Source organism: Phoenix dactylifera, unplaced genomic scaffold, assembly GCF_009389715.1.
Source record: "Phoenix dactylifera cultivar Barhee BC4 unplaced genomic scaffold, palm_55x_up_171113_PBpolish2nd_filt_p 001186F, whole genome shotgun sequence".
NCBI lineage: Eukaryota > Viridiplantae > Streptophyta > Magnoliopsida > Arecales > Arecaceae > Phoenix > Phoenix dactylifera.
Window position 1 is genome coordinate 5730 of NW_024068523.1, and position 20090 is coordinate 25819.

The 20090-nt window shown below is 38.4% G+C and overlaps 2 protein-coding genes across 2 annotated transcripts; both read left to right on the plus strand.

Annotated features, from left to right (window-relative positions):
* The first annotated feature begins 2137 nt into the window (after nt 1-2137).
* On the plus strand, nt 2138-3052 carry LOC120108124 (probable serine/threonine-protein kinase PIX13). The gene is made up of 2 exons (XM_039121688.1): nt 2138-2207; nt 2691-3052. The coding sequence occupies exons 1-2, from the start codon at nt 2138-2140 to the stop codon at nt 3050-3052; spliced, it is 432 nt and encodes a 143-aa protein (XP_038977616.1).
* Nucleotides 3053-3809: 757 nt separating this feature from the next.
* On the plus strand, nt 3810-5719 carry LOC120108123 (probable serine/threonine-protein kinase PIX13). The gene is made up of 4 exons (XM_039121687.1): nt 3810-3951; nt 4251-4393; nt 4476-4599; nt 5040-5719. The coding sequence occupies exons 1-4, from the start codon at nt 3810-3812 to the stop codon at nt 5393-5395; spliced, it is 765 nt and encodes a 254-aa protein (XP_038977615.1). The 3' UTR covers nt 5396-5719.
* The last annotated feature ends 14371 nt before the right edge of the window (nt 5720-20090 follow it).

Below are 20090 nucleotides of genomic sequence, written 5' to 3' on the forward strand. Positions count from 1 at the left end.
GCGCAAATATCAAAACATATTATAGGAGGACATCCAATCCGTAGTTCCATTCGAAAATTTCATTTGTTTTTGGCCAAGACAGCTGGCTTCTAAAGCGACTATTTTGAGGATATTAGGTGCTAATGCTAGGAAATGCCGCTTAGGCATAGCTTATTAATCACTTTGTGGCTGAAATTAAGATTCTTTTTTGTTCTCTTTATCTGTTATTTTTTCATTAAAATAGATGCATCTATTTTAAAAAAAAATAATCAAGCGAAGTACATGCTAATACTTCGCTTGAAAAAGAGACACAAATCTAATTTAACAAAATGCCAAGTAGTTAGAATGGCCATGTGGGATATAGGTTGGGATGGTTTAGTCTGAAACAAAATGGTTTAGCATAAATGAGCGTGGCTCGAATCCATGGGACGCTTGGCTAGAATGGTTGCATACGGTTTGATGTGATTTGGATGCAGTTAAGCTTGGATTAACTGATTGGGTTCCAGATTGCTGAATCCCATAACTAGTCCATTGACCCTTATTATTCAAGCACCAAAATTTCAATAAGACCAATGGCCTCATGTAACCAACCCCATCAATTACCACTGTTTATTGTTACTAGTGAAGCGATGGCTGTTATTTGCTAGTTCAACTTTAGTTCACAAAGTAAAATGATTGTTCTTATGAATATTACTCTTTGTTCGTATTATTATGAAAGTAAAACAACAAAGATTCTACTTGCTTAAATCATTGTTTACTAAACTAACTTCTCCACTTTATTTAAACATGACTTTTACTAATCGAAGAATAAGGCGATCTTGATGGGTCTGTAAAGGGTTAGAATTAGCTAATTTAGGCCCTAGCTTCTAAAAACATTGCCTCCAGATATCATTCTATCACCAACAAGAAATCTAATAACTATTGACCTTAAATAGAAAGTACGTACTAGAAAAAAAAATTAAAAAATGACTAAAATAACTTTAAGTGGCATAGCAGCCACTGAAGGAGAAAATATATGCATCTTCCTTTTGATTCAGAGCAATTTCGACTTTCATATGCGGTAAATGGTCTTACTAACACTGTTAATATAAATGGACATAAATATAGATTTTATAAATTATTAGTTGCAAGTATAATAAATATAAATTTTAAGGAGGCTTTTGCAATTGATGCAAGAAAAATAGATTTGCCGCACGAACCCATCTCCTCTTGGTATAATTCTCCTTTCGGTGCTTGATGAATGGCCTAAACCCGAAGGAAAGCACCAACATCCATGTGAGGACTCGTGCGTGCATGTGTTTAGTCCTATATCGATTATTCGTTGCGTAGATCTTGAGTACGTATACAGGATCAAAAAATTCAAATAATACCTTCCGGCTAGTTATTTTGGATGAGGTCTTGGGTTGTTACAAATGATATCAGAGTGGACCCGACCCATAACCTACGTGGACTAGGGCACACTGCAGTACGGATTCATTAGGACTGACCACAGGCCGATCGTAGTGTTTGTAACTTGATTTGAATAGATTTGGACCCTTAATCGGACGAGGATGTAAATGCTTAAACGGGGAAGTATGTGTGGACCGTACAGACATATGTTTAGCCGGAAGTTATTATTTGAGTTAATTGATCTTATATAAATGTGTTTAGCTATTTTGGGTGGGGTTATGGATTGTTACACTCCACCCCAATACAGTGAAGAGCCGTACCAATACAGTGAGAATGCATCACTGAATGCAGTGAAGAGCCGTACCAATACTTAACGGAGATAAAGAAATGGTAATGGTAGTAGTAGGGGTAGCAATAGTACTGCCTTGGCGCCCCACGAAGTCAACTAAAAGAAGGTGAAAACGGGGGCTTAGAATCAAAGTTTACCATCTTTCGTTTTTTTGCTGCGAAGTTTACCATCTTTCTTGACGTTTGCGATTATATAGCTCGACGCCAACGCCAGGAAGAGAAAGGCACGAGAGGGTGGTCATATAACATCGGCCCCCTCACCGTCTTTTCTCTCTCTTTTCCTTCCCTCCTGCTTCCTCGCTTTCTTTCTGCCTTCTCTTCTCCTTCTCTCCCTTTCCTCTCCTCTCCTCTCCTGGGAGTAAGAGGGCGAAGGAGAGAAGCCATAAGAGAAAAGAGAGGAGAAAAAGAAGAGTTTTTAGAAATGGGGAACTGCGTTGGTGCTCCTGTGAAATCTTCGAGCCCAGCAAACACCTGGTCATGTCCCAGTCCAGGTAATGCTCATAATTTGCTTCCCTTCTTCTTTATAGGTATATTTTTTGCTGTTGCTAATTGTATAGAAATAGATACTTGCTCCATACCAAATTCTCCTTTTTTTTGTAATAACCATTTTCCGAATAAATTCTTCTTATTTGTTATGCCCTCTGCTTGTGATCAAGATTATATATGAAAACTCTGCCTTTAGTTTTATTCTTCACATTATTCCAAGTGGATATGCTTTTTAATGGTTTTCTTTCCTTGTCTTCTTGTTTGATTATAAGTTTACAACAACAACAACAAAAAATACAGTTTCGAGTTTTTCTGAATTTCGAAACGGTCACCTTTTATCATGATTAGAAAGAGCATGCCTTCTCTTTAAATATCTCATATGAGTATCTGAAGTTTCCAGTATAATTACTTCTACTTCAACAACTTGTAACTTGGAATTGGCTTGCTATCAATATCTCGTCTTTCTGTTCCGTCTTCCAATGCTCAAGGATGCTTGACGTCGAAGGCCATCAGCAGCACTGCCACCACGGAGAAGCTGTCAAACATCAGCAGCAGCACCTTCAGGCAGTCCACGGGCAGCAGCGTGAGCATCGATGAGGTGCACCAGGAGGGCCGCATCCTGGAGGTGCCAAACCTCCGGATCTTCACATTTGCTGAATTGAAGAGTGCCACCAGGAACTTCAAGCCAGACACCATCCTCGGCGAAGGAGGTTTTGGGAGAGTGTACAAGGGATGGGCCAATGATAAGACTCTGAATCGCTCCAAGAGTGTGGCTGCGATGGTGGTCGCTGTTAAGAAACTTAATCCTGAGAGCATGCAAGGGTTGGAGCAATGGCAGGTGATTGCTTAAATTCATTCAACTCAGGAACTTTTTCTTTGTTTTGTGTAGCCATTTTCAGGTGTTTCGGTGTTATTTATGTGAGCATCTAGTTTGTTTTGGCTCTTCCACGCATTGGGAATCAGTAGAAAGTTAATAAGCTTTGGTGTTATTGTTTGTGTATTTTCTCCTTGTTCATTGTTATTGTTTGCTAATATACTTCAATTTATTTGACTGAACACCTTTTCAATTTACCTCATTCTTTTCGGTTTACCAATTCCATTTCTAAATTCTTGCCAATTTTCTTTCACGATCCAGATAAATTCCAGAAATGCAGATGTTTCGTACTTTTCATTTTTCATTAATATGATTTGGCGTGATGACTAAATAATTTTATTATATTTCTCACATTTTATGAAATTGATTTATATTTTTTTTTTGTCTTCTTCTCAGGGATGTTAAACTTCATTCCAGACATTTCTGGCTTTTCACATATTCTTAGTAAATTTAAGTTGGTTTACTTTTTATTTACTTCGTAGGACCACCACAGTGTCCTTCTTGTTTCTTATAAATGCACACTTATCATATCTTTAGCTTTAAAAAAGTGTTGAAAGGTTGATTAAAAAAAGAACCTAAAAGCCTTGCACTTTGATTCTTCTTCTTTATATATATATATATATAATTTTGTGAAGTTTGCTAGCATTGTTTGATTAGTAGGTGTTGTTTAACGTACAGTATGCATGTCAGGTTAGTTCATTAATTTATATATTGGTTCTATTCTTGGAGGGGAATGCAGTCTGAAGTGAATTTTTTGGGAAGGCTTTCGCATCCCAACCTCGTCAAACTCTTGGGTTATTGCTGGGAGGATAAGGAACTTCTCCTTGTGTACGAGTTCATGGCAAAGGGGAGCCTAGAACATCACCTCTTCAGAAGTGAGTCCTATGACGAAAACTAATGCTTTTCAATATTAAGTCTCACACTATTTACAATGTGGTACAACATTTTTTGCCATACCAGAACATAAAATCCAATGAAGGATCTTAAACAAAAGTAATATCCTACCACTGATATCACAAGTAGACAGACTGTTGGCTATTCTTATATATGTCACACTGCATATTAAATTCAGTAATCTTGATTGCGGTACTCTAAATAAGATTATATTTCACCAATGGCATTGTCTTTTTTTCTAGTCCATGATCCAAGGCGATGACATGTCACTTTTTGGCAGGAGCGGCAGCTTGCCAGCCACTCTCATGGAGCCTGAGGCTGAAGATAGCGATAGGTGCAGCTCGTGGCCTTGCATTCTTACATGCATCAGAGACAAAAATCATCTACAGAGATTTCAAGTCTTCCAACATTCTTCTTGACTCGGTATTTTTCTTCCCTATGCCTCCCAAAGAATCAAAGCATTCTTCTCAAGAGATACTGAACTAATTAAATTGGTTTCACGCAGAACTACAACGCAAAACTCTCCGATTTCGGGCTGGCAAAGAATGGACCAAGCGATGGAGACTCCCATGTCACCACGCGAGTCATGGGAACGCGGGGTTATGCAGCTCCGGAGTACATCGCTACCGGTATGTATCCCTTTCGGTTCCTCAGTGACTAATTCATAAAAAAGCTAAAGTCATGGTGCTTTGATCCACCCATTTCCACAAAGTGGGTTCTTGGCCTATTTGTCGCTTTCAGTTCCTGTTGTGCTTTAGCTAGAAGGTGGCAGTATTCTACATTAGTCATTCTCCATCACATTTATCCTAGAGCTACAAGGGACCCAAATTCTTCATTTAGAATTCGGATATTATAAAAACTCAATCAAACAACCTTTGGCATGGCCTCTTGTTGTCCTTTGTCTCCATCTGCATGAACTGAAAACTTTGCTCAGAGATAGTTAAATGGCTTGTTGGCATTCTTATGCAAGTCAACGTTAAGCATTCTGGAGGGTTCATGTGGTTTCTATCAAAGATGGATGTATTTTAACAGTTCTTTGAGTGTACTGACCAAAGTTTGCATCATTTAGGCCATCTCTATGTGAAGAGTGATGTATATGGATTTGGAGTGGTGCTGCTAGAAATGCTGTCTGGCCAGCGGGCGCTCGATCCGAATCGACCAAGTGGGAAGCAAAACTTGGTAGACTGGGCTAAACCATTCCTAGCAGACAGGAGAAAGCTTGCAAGCTTGATGGATCCACGGCTCGAGGGGCGGTATCGATCTAAAGGCGCTCTTCAGGCAGCGCAACTCACTCTAAGGTGTCTTGCTGGTGATCCTAAACGCCGTCCATCTATGGAGGAAGTTGTGCAGACCCTTGAGCATATTGAAGCCTTGAAAAACAGATCAAAAGAGTCCAAAGATGTGGCTTCCCAGCCTATAGCCTGAAATCATGGCCCAACCCCAGTGCATCGACGTTGACCACTTGCATCCAAGGCATGATGGTGCCCAGAGCTGACACCGTAAGCACTGATTTGATCAGTTGTGCTTGCAGACCTAGACATTTTTTCTCTATTTAACCTTTAACTGTTGATTTTATTTTTCACAATCTGAGGTGTTCTATGGATTCAAGGATGTATAGGTAATTTGTATTAGCGATCAATCATCACCAATCTCTGGTTTAATTAGTTGTACTTGTATATCAAGCCAATATTTGTTCTGTGTAAGCTAACTGTTCTTATTTTCTATAATTCAAGGGGCCTATGAGTTCAAGAATGCATCAATGATTTGTGCTGATACTTATCTATATAATTTTAATAATGTGGTGAAAATAATTTTCCTTTTGTCTTATAATGACAGCATTGGTAAGACCAATATATGAAAATTTAATAGGTGTAATCTCATCTATCAGAGGAAAGCCATCGATTTCTGACATCTGAAGGTGTAAACTGCTTTTCTTCAACTTAACAATAGTTTGGCCTATTTCTATAGGCTACTCGTCTTATTTTCTTTTTGAAACAACTCAGGTCTTCAGTTAACCAGAATGGAGATACTGCAAAGGGATTCAAATCCACTTTATTGACTGATCTCCATCTGTTGGAGCCACAAAGTCTAGAATTTCAACTGGCTTCCTGAGAAAATTGAAACCAAAGATTGGAGGATAATACCTCAACATGTTAAGACAGCCCACAACCACATGCAAATGTAATTACATAAATGACCTATCAGTATCACCTTTTATTCATCAAGTGCTTCCGTCTTTATTTTCTCTTTAATTACCTTTGACCTCCCTCCTCTCCAATTTGTGCAATATTTTCTTGATAGATTCCTGTTATGCTCTGCAACGGCACCCTCTTCTTGTGAACAAGGTTACTAGAACTCTGTTTTGGTTTTATTTTTAGCATAATTCATGTTGTATTTTTCAACTGGTTCTCCTTTATGTTGAATTGCTGCTTCTTTTATTAGAAGACAGTTTCAGGTTTTTTTTCTTCTTCTGAATTTCTGACCCATCACCATTTATCATGGTTAGGAAAAGACATGTTTTAGTATTAAATATCTCATAATAACTTACAAGAAATAGTAAGAAGTAATATGGCCTCTAATTTGATTCTGGGTTACTATCAACATCCCTTCTTTCTCACCCATTATAATTGAATCAATATATTGTAACCTGGAATTTGGTTTTCTAAGAATAAAAGCTGCCATCCCTTTATACACTCCTTGAATCCTTCCTCTTCTGCAACAGGACACTTGACGACGAAGACCAGCAGCAGTTTGTCGGCCCATTTAGGACACTGATCCAATCTTTTGCCCAACTTCAACCCCTCCCTCTTTTAACATGGTGATCTTGGTACAATGGTAAGTACCACGCCCCCAGCCAAAGATCGCGAGCCGGAGGTCCGCGCCAACCGCTGCACACCCGTAGGAAACTCTTCCCACGAGCATGCAAGGCACCTTAGCCAAATCTCAAAAATATAACTAAAATAATTCAGCTGAAATAAATGCAATCTTATTCCATTGACTAACTCGAGTCATAAAGTCTCACGGTTTTAAATACGCAGCGGAACAATAAAGATAAAATATCAATTTAAATAAACCCTAATCTAAGATAACTTGTGCCACAGTTCTTTTAGTCGCTCTCCCATTTTGAAACCCCGATAGGTTAGTTCTCGGAATATGTAAAACAACAAGAAATTGTATAATGAGCTAGACAGCCCAGTAAATAATAAACACATTAACTAGTTAAATCATATAATAACATAAAATATAAATTACAAATTATAATGAATCAACATAATAACATAATCAATTCATTTTCAAACACAAATTCATTGAAATCTATATCTTTCAAATATCCATAAGCATAATCGTAAATCTAATTCGAAACAAATCACATTCATCTCAACAGCCTTTAACTACGACTACACTTATACCCTGTGGGTAGGCTAGAAACAGAACCGCACTTATACCCTGCGGAGTGGGCCAGAATACCCCATTTATACCCTGTGGTGGGGCCAGAATTGCCAATGCATAACCTCCAATTGGCAGGGTCCAAAACATAGTCAGGCTAAGAGTTCCAAATCTGATGTACATCAAAATTCTTTTAGTAACATAATAGATATATCATAATCCGATCTAAATATGCATATACGATGCAAGAGCAGTAAATATAATAATAGTCCGAAAAATATTATTCCAATTCACATATTTATTTTTCATTCAAATCATCATCTCGTAAAATTCATAAATCACATATAAATTCATTAACAAGTTATTCAATACAAAAATAATATTATATAAATGAAGAGTCTAGAGAAGGCAGTTCATTATTTACTTCGAACGCGATCCACAACAATTCCAATTAATTTCACAAATTCCTCGCAGAACCTAATATCCAAAAATAATATTTTTCTTTTTAAAATTCACACAATATATATAAAACTTAAATTTTAACATTCTTCCAGAGCTGATCCTGCAGAGGTGTCTAGCACCCCGAGTTCGGGTTCAGATTCGGGTTCATACCCGTAAACCACCCTCTTCCCTTTATTTTATTATTATTATTTTCTTTTCTTTCTTTCTTTCCTTCCTTTTTCTTTTCTTTTCTTTTCTTTCCTTCTCTTTTCTTTTCTTTTCTTTTTCTTTTCTTTTCTTCTCTTCTTCTCCAAAGCTTCTCCCGACTTCTTCTCCTTCCTCTCTTTTCTTTCTTCTTTCTTCTTCTCTTTCTCCCGCGAATGGAGGTCGGCGAGTTTGGAAGAGGTCAAGTCGAGGAGGCCGGCTCTCTCCTTCTTCCCGCGGAGGAGGTATGCGCACAGGAGAAGAGGAAAAGCCCACGACGATCAACCTTCTCCTTCTTCCCTCTCCTCTTCTTTCTTTCTCCTTCCACTATTCCTTCTCTGTTTTCACTGAACAAAGAAGAGGAACAAGGGATGGGGGTGCTCTTCGGTCCTCAAGATGGCCGCCACTGAGGGCCGGCGGCGCCTGTGGCCGAAGGCATGCCGACTGCCACGGGTGCCTCCCCCTCCTTTTCCTTCTCTCTTCTTCTTCTTCTTCTTCTTTTATTTTATCAAATGGTATAACAAAGGGGTGAGGCTAGGAATCCTTACCACAGCTCCGGCGAAGATCCGACGGCTTCCTTCCATCGGCGAACAGAAGAAGAAGACCACCCGGAAAAAAAATCCGGCTTCGACGGCTCTCTCTCTCTCTCTCTCTCTCTCTCTCTCTCTCTCTCACAGGCGGCTGCACGTTGGGGTCTGGTGGCCTTTTCTTCCGGTGGTCTTAAAGGGGAGGATGAAGCCCTAAAAATAGGGGAGCCGGCTTCTTCGGGATGGCTCCCCCCCTCCCTCACGTGCGACGCATGTGAGGTTGAAATTGGTGCTGGGCCGATCAAAGGACCGGGCCCAGTTTCAGGGTTTCACAGTAAGTTTGTTTCATTGTGACTTGAGTGTCACCAGTTCAAAAAATAGAAATAGCGAGAGAAATTTGTTTCTCATTTTTGTCCTTCTTTTAACCAGTATAACTTGTTTCTCCTTTTCCACTGATTAAGAATTGGTGGAGGCAATAAAGTTCCTGTTCCTTTATTCAATAGTTCTTGTTCATTGTTATTATTTTTTGAATGTTTCTAGTTTATATATGGATCTATGTTATATGCTGCTAAATAACTTTCCATCCACCTTATCCTTTTTAACTTATAATTTTTTTTTTCCCGAATGCTTGCCAACTTTCTCAGATACGATTCAGACTAATTCAAGAAACTCAGATGTTTAAAACTTTCCAACTTTTATTAATATGATCTATTGTGATGGTTGAAAAAAAACTGTTCATCATCATCATCACATTTCATGAAATTGCTTCTAATTTCTATTCCCTTCTCAAGGACATTAAATTTCATTACGAACAATTCTGACTTCTACTATCGGTAAATCTCCATTGGGCTTATCCTTATTTACTTCACAGGACCACCACAACTTTTTTCTTGTTTATAACAAATGCAAAGTTATCCTATCTTTAGGATTAAAAGAGTGTGGAAGATAGATTAGGAAAAGAAACCAGGCGTATTGCACTTTGATTATATTTTTTGAAGGTTGCTGAGAATGATTGGCTGGTAGGTGTTGTTTAATGGCATGCATGTTTGTTTATGTTAGTCCATTAATTTATTTAGGTAGAATTTGGAGAGATGTAACTCCCATTTGCCTATTGTCAGAGTTACATGGGTGCGTAACTACTGGATTCCAGTTGCAAGGATTAGGAGTCACAAATCTAATGTTTAGTTTGCAAGGATTGCAGTTGCAAGATGTGAGATACGGGGCTAAAGTCGGCAGCCCCAGCCGACTCAGCCCTATGCTCCTTTTCGGAAAGAGCCAGAGCAGAGGATCGTGATTGCGATCCTCTCCGGCTCCTTCGGGTGCAATTGGGGCGAAGGCGCGCGAGCATCCCGCGGCACCCCCGTCCAGTCAATCTACGGCCAATTTGCGGCCACGGATTTCGCTCGACCGTCGCGACCTTCGCGGTGGAGATTCGTTACGATGGGGCCTATAAAACCCCCATCCTTCCTTCCCCCTAGGGTCACCTCCGAGCATCTTCCTCTCCTCACCTCTCCTCCCCTTTCTCCTCCTCCTTTGTCAGGTGACCGACAAGCTCTCCCGACTGAGCACCATCCGAATCCCCTTCGCGGCCTTCTCTGGTTCTGTGATCCATTCCCTCGGTTCCGAGCGCCGCCGCCGCTGCTAGTTGCCGGATCGAGCCATCCCCGGCTGAGATACCTCCTCTTCGCCACCGCCGGTGAGTCTTCCTCCCCTTGTTTTCATTCTCTTGCCAAATAAGTCTTTAGATTTTCTATTTCTGCCCCATAAACAGAGATCTTCTCGGTTGCTTCTCGACACCGGCCACCGCAGCGGCCGCCGGCCGCCACTGCGTTCGGCTGGTCGTCGACCGAGAGATGGCCCCTGGCCACCCCGCCGAATCTCCCTTCCCTCTTCCCCTTCCTCATCCGTTCTTCCATCTCCCCTGTCCATTGGGAGTTCGGTGAGGGAGAAGACCCATCACGGGCCGAACTAGGCCAAGTTTGGGCCCGATTCACTGTGGGCCCAACTTGGGCCTAGTTCAAACCCGAAAATCTGAAACCCAAAAATCCAAAACCCGAAATTCGGAACCCAGAACCGAAATCCGAAACCTGAACCCGAAAACAAAACCCGTTTGGCCAATAATTGAAATTTTACAGTTAAGCCCTTGGCAATATATGAGTTCACAAAAGAGTCTTCTGCAATTTATGTCTGGTCCCTATAAGAAAGATTTATTACATAAAGGTCCTCAAATATATTGGTTTGGTCCATTTACTCAAGTTTTATTATAGAACAGTACCTTGTAATTAAATATTAGCCCCTACAATAAATTTTATTGCATAAATAATTCATTTAGAGGCCAACTTTGGGGGTCCTATTGGGCCGGGTCTACGCGGGCCCATTGGGCCGTATCCGATGTGGGCCCTATCGGACCATGCCCATTATGGACCAACTCTGGGCCTTGTTGGGTCATGTCCAATAGTATCATTTGTAGTTTTGCTTAGCTCCGAAATTAACAAAGAAATTAATTAAATTTAAACAGGTGAACCTGATCCGCCTACCTGAAATAGGAGTTAAGCAAGAAGACGTAAGTAACTTAATTCTTCAAGTATGTTCCAAATTATTTGATAAATTGATTAAATTTTGACATATGTTTTGTATTCAGTAAAATGGGTCAGACATGTTAAATTTTATTTGAAAATCATGTTATATGCTCTAAAATCCATAAAATATGACGGGACAGTTTATGAAATCTATTTTTATTTATATGCATTCTTAGCATGGCTATGATCTATTCTGTTCTGTTCTGGCCCCGTTAATGGAGATTATACGTTAGACCTGTCGACTTGTAATATGTGAGGAACCGGTTTTGATACCATACCACCGGTGATTAAAATAGTGGTTTTTGGACACCGTTGCCACCGGTGACAAATAATAGTGGTTTTTGGCATTTTGTGCAATCCATGCCACTGGGTTACGTGGCCATAGCCATTATGTTGAGATTCTGATATCAGAGTTTTTGTAAAAATGGTAATAAGTTTTGGCAAAAGAAAAAACGATGTTATTTGTGATTTATTTTTCAGTCATTATTTTGTATTTTAATCTGATATTCTCTGACCTCACTCTAGAGTATTTTGTTGTTTACTAGGCTCGTGTAGCTCATTATCTTATTTTCTCTGTTTTTCAGATCCAGAGGCTTGATCGCACGGGATTGGAGAGTGCATTAGATTTTTCGATGATTCCTTCAGTTATTGGCATTTTAGTTATATTAGCTTGGATATTTGAATTATGTTGGCATATGCTATTTTGAAATTTTGTAAGACTGCTTTTGAATAATTTAAATAATTATGTCAATTTTAAGTATTTGTATTTGCTTCAATATGATCAGCTGCCTTGCACGCCTGTGCGGTCCGCCGTGCAGGCGTGCGGCGTCTGTCGCGCTCCGGGCTCGGGGCGTGACACAAGAACTATCATTTTAATATATATTTACTTGTAACCGGAAGGTGCAATTGCAGTTCACCTATTTGTTTGTTCATATAAATGGGAGTATCCCACCACCCCTGAAATAGAACAGTAATTACCTCCTAAACTACCATTCAATAAAAATTACCCAAGTACTATAACCGTTCAATCAGATAACAAATTTTGCATTAACATGAAGATAACTCTAGTATTCAAATCAAAAAAATATTTCAATACAACATAGAAAGTGTCTACAACTGTTCAACAACTATCCAATTGCTACTAGCTCCAACCATTTCAATACAGCATTTCACATTCCAACTATTTACAACCGTTTGAATCGAACAACTTACATCTTCAACCATTCTGAAAAAACATAATGCTAGGAATAATTGTTACCACACTCAATATTTTACATCTCCAACTATTTGAATAAGAATTTTGCAGTCCAAGTATTTCCAACCACTTGAATGTAATAGTGTGCACGTCCAACCTTTCAAAAAGTATATCTATATGTGTAAACATGCCAGGCAAACAGCAAAAAAAGTGAGAGAACTCTATCATGAAGCAAGGAGAGGTGCATAACAGGTAGAAAGCAGGTCATCTTCTCGGCCCAATGGTTCCCAGGGTCCCTGCTGGCGGAGCCTCATAGTTGAAAACTCCAAGGCTTTCCTCTCTTGTGGCTTGCTTCTTGTAGCTGGGCATTGAGAAAACCTAGAACCTGCTAAGCGGTTTCGGGCCAGCGATTGTAAATACCAAGCCTGCAGCCCCGGAAGACCGAACCCTCTAGAGATGCATATCATCACCCACTGAGCTCACAAAATGCGCTGAATGAGCAATACATTCACACAAACGATCCACAAAATATTAACCATCCAAGACACAAGTAGGGTTGAAAATGGATTGGATAATATCTGGATATGGATAGAAATATGAGCATCCGACTAATATCCGTATCTGTATCCATATCCGTCAAAGAAAAATGGATATAGATATGGATAGACAACTATCCAATCCATATCTGAATATCCGATTCTATTTGTAACCCTATTTATTTTTATATAGCACTCATAAATTTTTGAGAAAAATAAATAGCCACATTAACGTGTTATTAATCTGATTTATCATCCACTTCGTAATATCTTTGATTTTGTAGTCTAAAGTTTAATTATCCTATTTATATCCGTATTTATATTCATATTTTCGGTATCCGATTTGTATCCATATCCGTTTAAAATAAATATGGATATAAATTTTTGCATTCAACTAACATTCATTTCCATTTCTGTATTCATCAAATAAAATAAATATGGATATGGATATGCTAGTATCCGATCCGTATTTAATCTGATTTCATCCCTAGATACAAGCATACATATTCACGTTAATAGCATCCAATCATGCATCTATAGATTAATAATCACGGGCATCCATATAAATATATATAGTTAGTAGATAGCTATTTAGTACCAACTAGCCTCTAAGTAGAGGCACCACTGTATGCCCCTTAAGGGACCAACAATCGAAAAACAAGTCTTGCCTGCCCAATTTTCAATCCTAAACATATTATAAATTTAGGGCCTATCAAGTCAAGTGTTGAGTGAGGTCTAGTGAAGCCTAGAGGTTGTCCCGTGAGAAGGACCGGCCCTGAAAGGCCAACAAGTCTTCCATCCATATCTTTTTCAGGCTCGGGTTCCTTGATGGTCATAGGTCGTAGTGTAGACGAGCGTCGCAAAGCCCATATTAGTGCTTACAGCCAATGCCGCTTCACCTATTTGATGGGCCACCTTCTCAATGGCACAAGTCTGCCCATAAAGTGCATGAAGTGTTAAAAACAGAGTGCCGCAACTTAAGTTATTATACAGCATAAAAATAAAAATTATTCGTAGGGCTTCTGCAATATCCTCCATAATTTGTTCACAAATGGCAACCCATTCCTGAGCCTTCCCCTTGTGCTTCCTCACATTCCTTGGTTGTGGGATCTAGCAATCTCTTCCCACTCTCATAGGGTCAAATGTATCACCACCATTCCTAAAATAAATATGCAATATGCAAGCCAGAACAAGATAAACTTATGTGTCAAAGGGAAAGAAAGTCAAGATGCCAGAATCACACAATGATTCTTTGAAGTTCCAAATGCATGTTCAATGATTGCCCTTAAGGAGGAGTGCCTAAGAATGAATAACTCCATCTTGGCGGCATGGTGAAATTGGACCTTGTGGCGTACTCTGCATCTACTAAATAATAGTTTCCTATGATAACAAAAGAGACTAACTAAACGAGGAGGCAATCCTGGCTCATCAAGCTCTAGCTATTATTGCTGACTCTCCAGTTGACTAATCATAAGATTCTTGTTATCATATACAAAGTTATTATGAAGTAGATCATCATACTTCAACTCCTATTGGATACACTTGAATTTGAGTTTTAGATAGTCGTGCATGTATACCGAGTTATTCGGTCTCTTTTATGTTAGGCGGTTTTTCTATTTGCTATGTATTAAGAAGAAGGTTGACCAATTGCGCTAACAACCACCGGAGGAAACTATCTATGAGAGGATTTGAATTGCTAACTTCATGAGATTTTTAGATAATGGTCCAAAATGGAACCACCAATCAGTTATAAATACAATCAAGTTAACCAAAGATATTATTTATCATAAAATATTGGATGCTGAATAAGTTAGTATTGGTGTCCAAAATACCTGGATTCATAGATCTTTGCTTCCCTCTCACTAAAGCCATGGGAACACTTTCTAAAAGCTTTAGTATGTATTACAAACATGACATATAACATTGTATATATGCTTTAATTGACAAAGTACGGTTCCCAATTCTTATTAAATTAGTTACCTCATCCAAACATTTGACAGTGATGACCGCATTAGCCTCCATCTTCTAGATGATATTCCGCCATGTCCATTTCTGGGATATTATATTCGAATTTTGATTTGAGGTAGTAAGTTGTCAAACCATGTAATTGATTTAATTAGAAAACAAATGATTGCATGATTACATTTTATAAGAACAAATAAGTATTAAGGTTTGTGCTTGGACTAGTTGCTAGATACAACTCTTCTCATCTAATAATCCTACCTCTCCTTAATGATGTCAATATACTCCTTACTATATTTTAGATTCACCAATCTTATCTCAGACTTTGTAGTCATCATCATATGAGCATTCAATGCAGTGGTTTGATTTCCTTAATCTACTCTCTTAACTCACTTTCAAAATAGTTGGCTTGTCACTAATCTCTCCACATGACTATCTTCCATCCTACTACGGGCATATATATATCTATACTCCTATTATCCGACATTCACAAACATTTGACGTAGGCCTACCTTCTTCTCAATAAAGCTATCAAGTGCAATATAGTGCGCGATAAAGCAGGGACTACTGGCCTCAATATCTCACTCCTAATATGCTTTTTTTATCACAATCAACACCGATGTGTGCTTATATATGAATTTTATGATGGTATGGGTTGTCCCTACCACCTGCTTCATATTTTGGATCCTATGAATGTCCTGTAAGATAAACACATTAACATAAATAAGGATTTCGGATCACTTACAGATTTTTTTCTTAGATTCGATTCACTGATCAATGAGTGGATTTTACCAATGAAAATCTACTGTTTTCCACAACCTAAATGCCCAAGTCACTTGCAGAGAATCTCATAACCACCCCCTTTTTAAATGAAGCCTTATGCATAACTGTCAATAGACAGTTTCAGGGTTGAAGAGATGTCTATGGAAAGACATCTCTTTTGGACATGAGATCATGTCTTTTGGTTACCGGTTTGATTGAACCATCATGGGTGGACCAAACCCATTTTTCCAACATGTCCGTTAGTGCCAAGCCTATGTAGTGGGTAGCATATGAGGTCTAGAAAATATATGACTCATCCTTATCATCAAAATATTCTCTGCTCCATTTTCAATAACCACCTATACGACATGCTGCTCTCTTATCTTTTTTAATTATCTACTTTATCTAACTCAGAATATACTAGAAATAGTGCACCTTGTTAAAAGCATCAACTGACTTATCTTATTCATCACAATATGTCAAAAAATTGATGACGCTTCGTTGCTAGGTCTAGTCCAACCATCACATAACAATATCACACCATGAGGGTATGATGCTATTCTTCTCTCTAGCTCATCTTAGTATTATCAAGCAACTCACTGCAGATATCATTCTGTTAGGTGGAATGACATGCTAGCCAACTCTTTAGATGGAGCTGATAGTAGAACGGTAGTAGATGTTTTTTATAGTATTTACAGGGAAATAGTTGAAGTGGAACCGTGAAGCGATAGCTCTCTATATGTCCTTTTTCATATTCTTAACGAGCATAGAATCAATCTTTTGTTGCTATGGGTCTTTGCTAAAAAAGGTGTATGGATTAAAGTCATGAATGGTAGCACCTACTGATATATCTCCAGGCTTCTTTTCCATGTTGCCGATGAAGGTCCCAAATATAGATTCTATCTGACTGTCACCTTTATCAACATCCTTTTTTTCAATTACTAGCTCCTACAGCTTGGATCTGTCCTAGGGTTCCAGAACCAGAACCCTCCTCTTACTGTGAGGATCCAAACTATGCCCTATGCTTGGAAACATCCTCCTTCTACCATAGTTTAGAATATCTCATATGACAACTAGATCTGAGCCTCCTCCATGCCATCTAGATCTGACATCTCATAGTTCTCAGGATCTCTCGAATGATATAAAGGTGGCTTAGATACACAATGATGAACCTCTGCTTGTTTCTTTGTATTTTTTTTTCTTGCTCTCCCGAAAGCTTTGAAAATGCTTCTTCATCAATATCAGGATAACTATTAACCAAATACTATTTTAATCTCATCAACTACTTTCATTTTGAAAAGATGCTTGGCTTGGCAGCGAACCACTTAGGATCAGATTCCCTTTTTTTTTTTCTGCTATAAAGAATCCTAGATTCTCCATTACTGAAGTGAACAGAAAATATTTCAAGTGCCACTCAACCACCAAGCTAACATAGAACTTGTGGCTGTAGATTCTATATTATACCATATATATGGAATCCCCAAATACTGAAGACAAAATGGTTTGAAAATGGAGTCTGAACAAAGCCTTTTGCATTAATCATTGCTACTTTATCCTCATGGAGGGAGGAATCTATCCCTTGTCTCTTTAATCTTGTGAAAATTTCCCATCCCTCATAAGGTGAAAGTTTTCCTATGGTTAAGCTACAACAATAAGATCCTTACTTCAGTAAACATGGCAAGATCTTAAAAACAATTAAAGTCTAAGGTGAATACTATTAATCTTTAATTAATATAATATATTATCTCTTATTTTCTTTATGAAAAGATAACTCTTTTGGTAGTTTATAAAAATATAACTCAAAAACAAAGAATGTGTTACAATAACAGCTATGTTGTTATCAAGAAGATTTGTTATAACAAGCTGACAAGGATTGGAATGTGGGTATCAAGAAAATATCTGTCTGGAATCAAAGTTGCTTTTGAACTTTCAAGCTCATCTTAATAGTGCAACATTGTGTTATAACAACAGCTATGGCATAATACACTATAACAATAGCTAAATTGTTACTTATCAAAGTCAATCTGCCCCATCTAGACAAGAGTTCACCTTTCCCATCTACAATTATCTTTTCAATCTTGTTCAGAGAACACATCCAATCACTTTTTCTTTTGTTTTCGTCCTCTCATTTTTTTCTTTCGTTCTTTTTTAACCTTTTCAATTACTTAATGAAATTTATTAGCTTGGTAGCAAAGGGAGAATGAAATTTATTTGCCTAGTGTAATCTTTCTCAATGAAATAAGAGTAGTAGTTAGCAAGCATATGGACTCTAGTTACTACAGAACAATAAAGAGACCCTCAAATAGTTGATGGTATTATTAACTTGTGGAATACATCGAGCCTAATGTTGTACTTTAAAAAAAAATAGTACACATAAATGTCATTTAAATACTAATCTTTTGGAGAACCTAGCAATTCATTTAAATAAGTTGAGCAGGTTACGTTAAATGAGTGAAAGGCCTAAGCCTAATCTACTTGATTGGTCTAGAGGGAGTAAAAAATAGATTACATCCAATAATTGAGATTATTGAGGTAGGACTTTCACTGTTTAATATAAATCTAATAAAATGTGAATAGAGATCCATCTAGATCTTCCTGCATGCATGCATGCATACACTTATGTGTGTGTATGTGATATACACATGTGTACAAACTGTATACTCCATTACAATAGAGTATATATTATGGGGTGGCCGAAAATTGAATGCCCACCCTAGGCCCAACATACCCTCCAAACCTGAGTCCAGCCATCACCTGCAACCCATTAATTACACACCGTGGAGGCGTTTGGTATGGGATGATTATCCCAGGATCAAGAATGATATAGGTGGAGGTGATGAGATCACCGTATTTGGTTGCACCACGATGATCCTACATGGCAGTAATCCTAAATCACCTCCACTCCTCAAATCACCGTCCAACTTGGTGATGGGATACCCGTCTTTGAGGTCGGAAATCCAAGATCACCCCATGACAGTAATCCTAGGTTGAAAGTTAAAGACAAAAATACCACTCAATTTAGCAAAAAAATTAATATATCAATATACCATCAATATATTATGTATATGTTATATATATAATATTATGTTGATATTATATATTATATTAATGATATATTATATTATCATATATTACTAATCATATTATTATCCTATTATTATGAAGGATAACTTTAAATTATAGTAGAAATATATTATTATATTTTATATTTATATAATAAAAATATTTAATATATTACTCCTATTTACCTTATTTTTTTAATCAAAATAATTATTAGTATTAAAAAATTTATTATAAGTATTGTTGGGGAAAAAATGGATCGCTCCGAAACACGTGAATACATTGCCAGCACGTGACTGGAGGCGCCCGACCTAGAGGCACCCGACCTGGAGGCGCCCGACTTCAAGGCGCCCGACCTGAAGGCGCCCGACCTGGAGCCACCCGACCTGGAGGCGCCTGACCTGGAGCTGCCCGATCTGAAGGCGCCCGACCTCAGGGCTCCCGACTTGGCGCCTGGCCAAGCGCTCGACTTCGAGGCGTCCAACTTGGGCCCCCCGACCTCAGCATTCTTGGCCTCGGAAGCCCGACCTCGCCATCCACCCGCTGCGGTCACATCCTTCTGCAGCTCAACCGGGGACCATGCCCTGCTACCATTGTCAACAGTTAATGCGCATGGCCTCCGCAGATCTCCGGCTCACTCAACAATTAATGCGTATGCTATCCACGGATCTCAGGCCCTCCACGGCAACCAGTTGACCCACTCGACTGCATCCGATCACCCATGACGACTCATTGACTCCAGCCTGATCTCCCGCAGCAATGCATTAATTTACACGATCGTACTCAATCATGACAGTAACTCGTTTGCCCTGTCGCATCACAGGTAATCCTGTACTCCTCTATAAAAAAAAAACCTTTCCCTCTTAGAGGAGGGTCAAACTCTAAAAAACTGCTGAAGATAATTTCTGTCCCTCTACATAATAGCCTCCTCTGACTTAAGCATCAGAGGGCCGGCGCCGGAAATTCCGGCCACCGGCTTTTTGCAAGTCCCCCGGAGGACGCCGCCGGCCGACGGACCGTCACCCGCCATCTCTTGCCGGAGCTCCCTCCTTCTCAGCTAGTGGTCGCCCCCGGGTCCAATTTCCAGCAACAAGTATAAATAAAAATATTAATTATATAATGAAAAATAACATATTTTTATAAGGTTAATAATTTATAGAAGTAATAAATATATTTTTATAGAATATATTAATAATTAATATATTGATAAATATATTAATATTTTATTATAATATATTTTGTAATATTTTAGTATTGTTAGCAAAAGGAACTTACTAATATGAGAGAAATTATTGGTAAATTATCATATTCATGTCTATATTATAGTATAGATTTTGTGATATACTCAACGAAGCTTAGATTATAAGTTATAAGTAGGGCTTTTATTTAATACGGTTCTTTTATTTTAAAATATTATATTTTTTCATATAATCAATATTAATATTTTATTATTTTGAAAGGAAAAAA

Coding starts and splice junctions, on each gene's coding strand:
- LOC120108124 (XM_039121688.1), top strand. CDS start 2,138: ATGGGGAACTGCGTTGGTGCTCCTGTGAAATCTTCGAGCCCAGCAAAC. Junction 2,208..2,690: donor CTGGTCATGTCCCAGTCCAG/GTAATGCTCATA, acceptor CCAATGCTCAAG/GATGCTTGACGTCGAAGGCC.
- LOC120108123 (XM_039121687.1), top strand. CDS start 3,810: ATGCAGTCTGAAGTGAATTTTTTGGGAAGGCTTTCGCATCCCAACCTC. Junction 3,952..4,250: donor AGAACATCACCTCTTCAGAA/GTGAGTCCTATG, acceptor ACTTTTTGGCAG/GAGCGGCAGCTTGCCAGCCA. Junction 4,600..5,039: donor TCCGGAGTACATCGCTACCG/GTATGTATCCCT, acceptor TGCATCATTTAG/GCCATCTCTATGTGAAGAGT.